At 41.7% G+C, this 10,019-nt stretch overlaps 1 protein-coding gene across 1 annotated transcript in view; it reads right to left on the bottom strand.

Annotated features, from left to right (window-relative positions):
• The window catches only part of Flt3 (fms related receptor tyrosine kinase 3), an 88,657-nt gene that overhangs the window by 62,634 nt on the left and 16,004 nt on the right, over positions 1-10,019 (bottom strand). Inside the window, exon 2 of the mRNA XM_050161979.1 lies at positions 2,056-2,177. Coding sequence (XP_050017936.1) covers positions 2,056-2,177 — 122 coding nt within the window. The remainder of the gene's footprint in view (positions 1-2,055; positions 2,178-10,019) is intronic.

Here is a 10,019-nt window from a genome sequence, read left to right on the forward strand (position 1 = left end):
AAAAAAAAAAGAAAGTACGTAAGCGTTGATGAGATAGCTCAGTGGTAAAGGCACTGAGTTAAACCCAGGGATCCACATGATGGGAGGTGAGGACTTTCATCATCTGATGCCCACCCACATCTTTTGTATCCACATTGAAACACTACTATGCTGTGATCTGCAAACTTTGGAACTGACCTGACAGGAAATGAAGACAGCCACATAGGCAAATATGCAGAAAAGTTGGGATTGGGTGGGATGTGTACACTGATGGAGACTCACCAGCTGCCTGGAAACTCAGTGTGTTTATTATATACAGTTCAACAAGGAGGCAGGGGAGCTGGCTGAGGTCAGGCTCTGTGTAGGGGAGTAGTCTCAGGCTGCAGTCATCAGCAGGAAGAAGCTGTGGCTGATACATTTTGCAGATACTGCCAACAACCTTGCCATTCCTGAATCTGACCATTCCCATGAGTCTGGGGCACTGGGGTCAATGACATGGCAGTACTCAGGACAATAGTACACATTTACTCAGGACATCATCTGTTTTCCCCACTATTATATGTTTAAATGCCTTAATTATTAATACACCCGTTTGTTACAATGCCAATACCTATTTAAAAATTAAAACCAATAATGCTTCTGCCAGCAGGAAGTGGTAGGACACACCTTTAATCCCAGCAGTTAGGAGGCAGGCAGATCTCTGTGAGTTTGAGGCCAGCCTGGTCCCAGAGTGAGACCAGGACAACCAAGGCTGTTACATGGAGAAACCCTGCCTCAAACAAACAAACAAACAAACAAACAAAAAAAAAACCAAAAAACCCCAAAACTTAAGATTATTCCTAGTCTCTGACAGGTGAAAGAGTGCAAGCCATAACATATATTTTTCTATCTCCATGGAAGAAAACCAAGATAGTGAGTTTTATTTATTTACTTGTTGGGTGACAGTGAATTTTAAGCTGAAATGGGCATAGAGTTAGCTGACATAGTCTTAGCTGGCGTACAGAAGATTTTCAGTTCTGTCATGTAAGCTTCCTTCATCTGAGTGCATTCATAACCATCGATTCTGACAAGTAGGCAGGTGGGAATAGCCAGGTTGGATGACTAGTATCAAAGAGAGGGGGCTGGGGAGTTGGATCAGTGATTAATTAGGGGCACTGGCTGCTCTTCCAGAGGTTCAGGTTCAGTTCCCAGCACCCCCATGGCAGCTCGTAGCCTTCTGGAATCCAAGTTACAGGGAACTGAATACCTACCCACTTCTTGTCTCTGTGGGCACTATGCATGCATATGGTGCACAGACATACATGCAGGCAAAAACACCCATACACACAAAACAAATAATAACAAACAATAACTTTTAAAGAGAGGAATGGGTTGGAGAGATGGCTCAGTGCTTAAGAGCGCTGGCTGCTCTTGCAGAGGACCTAGGTTGGGTTCCCAGCACGCACATGGTGGCTCACAACCATCTGTAACTCCAGTTCCAGGTGACCTGATGCCCTCTTCTGGTCTTGGTGGGCACCAGAATGCACATGGTGCACATACATACATTCAGGCAAAACACTCATACATATCAAATAAAAACAAATAAATCTTTAGAAAAGAAAAATGAAAATGTAGGCAGTGTAATGGCTCAGTGGGCAAAGGCACCTGCTACAAAGCAAGAGAACCAACTTGCTCTGGTTGTCTCTGATCATCACACCAGCATGAGCACACACACACACACACACACACACACACACACACGTGTAAGGGGAGGAGGATGGAAAGAGAGAAATGCTCATCACTTCTTCATACTAGGTATACATACCCTTCTAAAGCCACACCCACAAGAGAACATAGATCTTCCCATGTGCACGTGTGTATACAAAAACGCTAACCCTAGATGCTGGGAGTTCAACCACAGCCTCTCACACCCTAGAATATGGTTCTTGATGTAATTGGTGACAAGGAAGCTGGTGATATAGGTGCTGTTGCACCCGATAAGAGGTCTGGTGCCCGCTTAATCATGACAGGTTTCAATAACCTACAAAGTACAGTCCCTAGAGCAAAATAGAGGAAACTATGTTCATATTACTTTACCATGATATATGACGATGACTTCCCAGCTGATGAGCCATTGTTCTTATGACTGATTAAAACACACTTGATCACAGGCTGCTCTTGGTTTGTAATGGTCTCAAGAATCATTACTGACAAAACAACTGTAAAGCAAAACAAAAATAATGACATTAGTACACACACACACACACACACACACACACACACACACCTCAGAAAGAAAATAAGTATTTTTCTTATCACAGAACAAAGACACGAAATACAATTAGGGAAAAGTGGCCAACAGAAAAGAATATGGGAAGTGAATTTTCATGGAAGCCAGTCTACTCTAAATGAGGAAGGGAGCCATTGAGAGTAGCATCCCAAGGAGCCATCTGAAGTGATGGGAATGATCCCCATCTGCACTGTCCAGCATGGTGGTCATCGGCCACATGTAGCTATTAAGCTTTGGAAATGATGCTGGTAATATTGGAAAAACTCATGCCATTGACTCTGGGGTCCTGTAGTAAAGAGCACTTTGTCTGTCTCTGTTTTCTCTGTCTGTCTGTTCCTCTGTCTCTCTGTCTCTCTTATGTTGGAGATCATATCAAAGACCTCAGAAAATGCATATGAAGTGAATACTCTAGCAATAAGGACTTTACAGCGAAGTATACCCCAACCCCAATCTCTCAAGCTTAGGAATTTTTAGAAACGTATTGAATTGTTCATTTATTTACTTTTAATTCCATGCATACAAAGCGATGTTTTTCATGATGGTATTTTTTTGTGTGTTGAGTTTTACTTAACCTTTTTGATTAAATCAAATCAAATATATCTGGCAGTGGACTTAGTGGTATTGTGGCAAAAGCATGCTCTCTGCAGCAACCACTAGAACAAACTTACTAAGCCCGTGACTCACACACTGCCCTAAGCAATGAGTAGACTCCAGGTCACATTTAACGCATATGTTTCTGTCACTCAGTATCTTCTACTGCCATTGAATGATGGGTTTGATAGAGATAGGAGGTGAATCTATGTGTCCAGCCATCTCTGTCCCCTGTGATCTCAGAGTCTCAGGGATGTTATCCTTCTTTCTTGTCACACTCTCTAATGCTTTTTACTCTCCAGTCTTCTTTGAAATGTGACTTTGCCAGGTGTGGTGATGAATGTCTTTAATCCCAGCACTCGAAAGGCAGAGACAAGTGGATCTCTGAGTTTGAGGCCAGTCTGGTCTATAGAGCTCACTCTAGGCCAACCAAGGCTACATAGTGAGACCCGGTCTTAAAAAAAAAACAATCAAACAAGAACAACCATGACATTATAGTCTAGTTTACTTAGGTTGTACACATTAAACCATCTAACTTTGGAAATGTGTGTGTGTGTGTGTGTGTGTGTGTGTAACATATATATATAACACTACACAACTACCCTGACATACACACTCATATTGTTAGCAAATTTTTCATTTATCCTCCAAAGTTTCCTGATTGAGAGAGGTGCTCTCCTCTGGTACTCCTGTACTGTGATAGACATGGGATTCCAGCTGTGTCACATTCTCAACAACATCTGCTACAATGAGACCTTCAGCTTTTCTAGTATTGTACATTTTATCATTTTTATGTGTATGCTGGCACATCCCTATGTGTGTGCCACAAGTCAGGCAGCTGAACTTCTGTGGCAAGAACTTTACCCGCTGGATCATCTTCTGCCTACAAGACTTTCCTCTTCATAGGGCAGTAGGTGTGTCCTCTCACTGTGGCTTTTCTTCTACCTTTTTCATTATTGAGACAGAGCTTGCTCAGTACCCCTTGCTAGCCTTAGAATTCTGCCTTAGGCTCTCGGGAGCTAGAGTGACAGATGCGAGCCATACATGGACACACTATGGTTTCAATTGCCCTGTTGAATTATAACATCTGGTTTGCAGCCACTTTAAAAAATATTCTCTAATTTCTTTCACTTCAGATATTTTGACCAAGTCAAGATTTTTAAGATTTTTATTTAATTTTAAAAAGCTGAATGTAAATGTAATACATGATGCTTTTCACATCTGAACATTCTGCAGTCACACTGCAGTTTGGGGTTTTGATCTTGGCTTCCCTGGTGGTCTCACTGAGGTTCATCGGTTTAACTGATCTTTTATGAATCTTGGTCACATTGACTTTTCACCATGGTTTCGCTTCTCTTGTTCACTGATTTTAATTCTGGTGATGATTATTTTCTTTATTTTGCTCAAATAGAGCTTGTGGTAGGTAGTTTGAATGCAATTGGCCCCATAAGATCATAGAGAGCAGCACTATTAGGAGATATGGCTTTGTAGGATGGAATAGGAGACTTAGTTGGAGGAAGTGTGTCACTGTAGGGGTAGGCTTTGGAGTCTCCTATGCTCAAGCTAACCCCAATGTGACAGTGCACTTCCTGTTGGCTGTGGATCAAGATGTAGAACTCTCAGCTCCTTCTCCAGCACCATGATTGTCTGCACACCACCATGTCCCAACATGATGATAATGGACTGAACCTCTGAAACTGTTAGCCATCCCAATTAAATGTTTACCTTTATAAGAGTTGTCGTGGTCATGGTATCTCTTCACAGCAATAGAAACCTTAACTAAAAGAGAGCTCAATATGTTATTTTCTTTCTAGGTTCTTCCTTTTCTATTTATTTGTTGTTGTTTGACAGGGTGTTCTCTTTATGCAGCCCTGCTGTCCTGGAACTCACTATGTAGTCCAGGTTGGCCATGAAGTCAAAATTCACCTTTGCCTCCTGGGTGCTGGGATTAAAGGCCTGCACCACTATGCTTTTGGCATTCTTTTGTTTCTTATGGTTGATTGTGATGCCACTGATTTGAAATCTGTATTCTTTTATAGTGACTCAGGTCTATAATCCCAACACTGGAGAAGCTGAGCAGTAAGACAATTTTCCTGAGAAATTTTTAGACTAGTCTAGGCCTTTTCATCTAGACCATGGTGAAAAGTCAATGTGACCAAGATTCATAAAAGATCAGTTAAACCGATGAATCTCAGTGAGACCACCAGGGAAGCCAAGATCAAAAAGAACAAACAATCATGACACCATAGCAAAAGCTCTAATTAATAAATAAGAAAATGTTTAATAATAATCTAATGTTAAAAAAAACTAATGTTTGCCGGGCTGTGGTGGCGCACGCCTTTAATCCCAGCACTCGGGAGGCAGAGACAGGTGGATCTCTGTGAGTTCTAGGCCAGACTGGTCTACAAGAGCTAGTGCCAGGACAGGCTCCAAAGCTACAGAGAAACCCTGCCTTGAAAAACTAAAAAAAAAAAAAAAAACCTAATGTTCTAAATTTGGTTTTGGGGGCATGACTCAGTAATAGAGGGTTTCCCTCAAACATATGAGACACTTGGTTCAATCCCTAATATCAGAAAAACCAAGCACACACAACTTGGGCTAGAATGATGGCTCAGCGGTAATTCCTGCTCAAGAACAACTTTAGAGGGACCCCACATATGACCTTATTCTTCTCATTTCCATTGTCATTCAACTCAAAATACATTTGATTTTCTGGTTTCTTCTGGACCCATGGACTCCTCAAAATTGCTGTGATTTCTCAGTATTTGGTGACTTTTCAAATACTTTTTTTTTCAGCTAGCAATTGCCAGTTCAATACCATTTCAGTCAAAAGATCTATCTTGTATTTTCTGGAATCTTTAAAAGTTTGTTGAAATGTGTCTCATAGCTCAGAGCATACTCTGTCTTTGTAAGCACATTCACTGCGCATACTTGGAGGGAAACGGGCGTGGAGAGCATCCAACTGATGTCATCATGTCAGCTTGGTCAAGAGTCAGCCTTGGCTTCTCTCTCCCTTATTGTTCTCTGTTTGCTCACAGTACTACCTACTAAAGGAGTGCTGAACTCTGTGAGGATGCAGGTGGCTTTGTCCACAGTTCCTTGCAGCTCAACCAGAGTTCCCTACATGCACTTCCCAGCTCCATTACTAGACACTAGACCTAGGAATGCTCTTTTGACTAAACAAGTCTCACAGCATCGCAAATGACTCTGCCCTGAAAGACATATTGATGCTGTTAAAGTCACACTGTTGTTTAGCTTAGTGTTAACATGAAACTTTCCCTTCATTGGATTAATTAGTCAACTAATTAATTTTGAGACAGGGTGTCACTGTGTAGGCCTGGCTATCCTGGAACTCACTATGAAGACCAGGCTGGCTTTGAACTCACAGGGATCCTCCTGCCTCTGCCTCCCCAGTGTTGATATTAAAGGCATGCAGCATCAAACCTGGCCATTCATTCTTTTCATTTTAGCCTAGACTGGCTAGCAAGCCACTGGGATCTCCCTGTCTCCTCACCAGCAGCACAGGGGTTCTAAGGCCCTTTACATAGGTACAAAAGATTCCAACTCTCAGAATGAAGCTATTTTCAGCTCACTCCTTGTTGAGTGACAAAACTTTTTCTGGAGGGACACACACATCTACTCAGCCCAGCTAGAGATCCCATGATGGATCAACATAGGAATGCCATCAAAGTCCAGCTTGCTGAACCAATGACTTTTATGGGGGTTACTTACATGAATATGGGTGAAGGGTTTCCTGCAGGAGCAGAAATGACACAAAGCCCACCCCAGCATAGAGGACATCTCACAAAAGTTAGGAACCTGGAGCACACTGCATAGCCTGCAAGCAGCTCAACATATTGGAGTATTCTTTCCAAGTGACTCAGTTGGGCTAAACCCCTTCCAAGCAGCTCTGCTAGTATTTGTTTCTTAGAGGCAGCGAGTTGATCATGATTATCTCACGAGTCTTCTTTGTGTATTTTATTGCTACTCTGGTAGGGGCCTAGTGAATCAGGTTAGTTTCAGGGACTTCCTGAAGCTATTTTGAGTTATTTACCACCCTGCTTAAAGAGCTTACCTGCAGAATGGAATGTTTCAATTTCAGAGGAAACAGTTGCACAACACTACACCAACAAATAATCTGTATCCATATTATACAAAGAGCACCTAAAACCCAATAATAGGAAAATAAACAATTCAATAACAAAGTATGGTAATGATTGAACCAGTGGAAATTGTTTGACATGATCAGTCACTAGGGAAACATAAATCAAACCACAACATGTTGCTACATCGGTATTAGAATGGGGGTGGGGTACAAAACACCAGACTAGGAGAGACTGGGAAGGGGATCAGGAACCAAAACAGAAAACAGACTGCAGCACATGCTGATGATGGTGTTGAGCAACTGCAGTTCCCATAGCATAATCGCTGGTAAACATAACTTGGTTAAAACAACAGTAGAGGGCTGGAGAGATGGCTCAGAGGTTAAGAGCACTGCTGCTCTTCCAGAGGTCCTGAGCTCAATTCCCAGCAACCACAAGGTGGCTCACAACCATCTATAATGACAGAACACTGTAAACATAATAATAGTAATGATAATAATAATAATAAAAGACAACAGTTGAATCAGGTAGTGGTGGTGCACACCTTTAATCCCAGCACCCGGGAGGCAGAGACAGACAGGTTTTGGTGAGTTTGAGGCCAGCTTAATCCACAAAGTGAGTTCCAGGACAGCCAGAACTACACAGAGTAACCCTGTCTCAAATCCCACCACCCAAAAGGACAACAGCTGAACATTTACATAGCAAAAGATCTACCCATACAACACCATGTATTTACTCAGTAGATATTAACACTATACTCATGCGAACCACCTGTACTTGAATGCTTATGAAACTATTCATAATAAAAAAAGGAGAAAATTAATGACCAGAAAAATCAGCTCAATGGATAAATTATGACATATCCACACATTAGAATACTACTCAGCGACTGAAAGGAAAAAATACTGGTATATAACAGCATAAGGAAACCTCAAAAAACTTATGATAAGCCAGACATTGATGGTAATGCATACCTTCAATCCTAACACTCAGGAGGCAAAGGCAGGAGGACCCCATGAGTTCTAGGCCAACCAGGTCTAAACAAAACAACAAAGAGCCAAAAACATTATTTTATGTGAGTAAACAAACTCAAAAGACCACATATACAATTCTATACATGATCTTCTGAAAAGGGAGAAATGATGGGGACAGAAAAGAGTATGGAAAATGGAGGTTCATGATCACGAGGGAACTGGGGGTTGGATATGGAAATGCCATGCATGTGGATAATGACAACAGGTGTGTGGCTGTTTCTATAAACTCTGGGGAAACAGACTTTTGTTGCTGTTGTTGTTGCTTTTCTAGACAGGGTTTCTCTGTGTAATAGCTCTAGCTATCCTGGAACTCACTTTGTAGACTGAACTAGCCTCGAACTCATAGAGATCTGCCTGCCTCTACCTCTAGAGTCCTGGCATTAAAGGCTCCACACTCAATGGGAAACATACATTTTCAATGGTGAAATTACTATAGACACATGACTTATCAATCTGCCTTTAAAAAGCTGATGCATAATTTGACATCATCAATGGGAAGAGTTCTTTTCCAATGGGAATGTTCAATTCCAAAGCCTCAGTGGAAATTCCCAGATTGTGGTCGCAAATCCACATGGGGCCCTAAGAAAGCTTTGGAATAAAAAAAAAAGGTGGAAGGCTCACAAAATTATATGTTTTGAAAGAAAAATAATTGTGGAATATTTAACTCTGTAAAGACGTGTTACATTTGTTTATGCTCTGGAATAGTACTTTAACTATGTAAAGGTGTGAGGCAGGCTGAGCCAGTGAACTCCATAGGAGCAAGACTGAGCCAGCATCCTAGGCCAGAGCAGGTCTGAGGCAGCAAACTCCAAAAGAGCAGGATTGAGCCAACGACCTGGACCTGAGTGGGCCTGGGAGAGTGAACTCCATGAGAGCAGGAGTGGATCCAGACCAGGGTCATTTGCAGAGGCAGGACTGGACCAGTGACCAAGGACAGAGCAGGCCTGAGGCTGAAAGCTCCACAGGAGCAGAGCAAAGCCCAGGAGGACTGAGCAACCTCCAGGAACATGGAGTGACCAATGGGGTAGCTAGAATCGTGGCAATGACTGTACCACGAGGAACAACCGCCTGAGCCTTGGATTTACTGGCACCCAGAAGATACATCACCAGAATCACAGAGCCCCAACCACATCAACTAGAGGAAAAGATGAGTAGACAAGGTAAAAACACACACAACACAAAGAGCAACCTGACACCAGTAAAATCTAGAGATCCTACAACAGCAAGACTTGAACAACTAAATATAGGTGAAGCAGAAGAAAATGACCTAAAAAATAACTTCAGGAGAATGTTTGAGGCCATTAAAGAGGAAATGAGAAATTCACTCAATAGAATGGAGGAAAAGACAAACAAAAATTTGGAAGACATCAGCAAATCCCTTTTTAAAAACCAAGAAAAAGCAATCAAACATATGAAGGAAACTATTCAAGACTTGAAAACGGAAATAGAGACAATAAAGAAAACACAAGCAGAGGGAATTATAGAAACAGAAATCATGAGAAAATGATCAGGAACCAAAAATGCAAACATTAACAGCAGAATACAAAAGATGGAAGAGAATCTTATGCGCTGAAAATAAAATAGAGGAAATCAGTCAAAGAAAACATTAAATCTGACAAAAGCTTAACTCAAAATATCCAGGAAATATGGGACACCATGAAAAGACCAAACCTAAGAATAATAGGTATAGAAGAAGGAGAAGTTCAACTCAAAAGCACAGAAAATATATTTAACAAAATCATAGAAGAAAACTTTCCCTACCTAAAGAAAGATATGCCTATGAAGATACAAGAAGCTTACAGAACACCAAATAGACTGGATCAAAAAAAAAAAGTTCCTTCAGCCGGGCGGTGGTGGCGCATGCCTTTAATCCCAGCACTCGAGAGGCAGAGGCAGGCAGATCTCTGGGAGTTCAAGGCCAGCCTGGTCTACAAGAGCTCGTTCCAGGACAGGCACCAAAGCCACAGAGAAACCCTGTCTCGAAAAAAAAAAGTCCCTTCACCACATTATATTCAAAACACTAAACATACATCATAAAGAAAC

This window comes from Alexandromys fortis, unplaced genomic scaffold, assembly GCF_014885135.2.
Source record: "Alexandromys fortis isolate MF-2015 unplaced genomic scaffold, M_Fortis_MF-2015_v1.1 scaffold_118, whole genome shotgun sequence".
Lineage (NCBI taxonomy): Eukaryota > Metazoa > Chordata > Mammalia > Rodentia > Cricetidae > Alexandromys > Alexandromys fortis.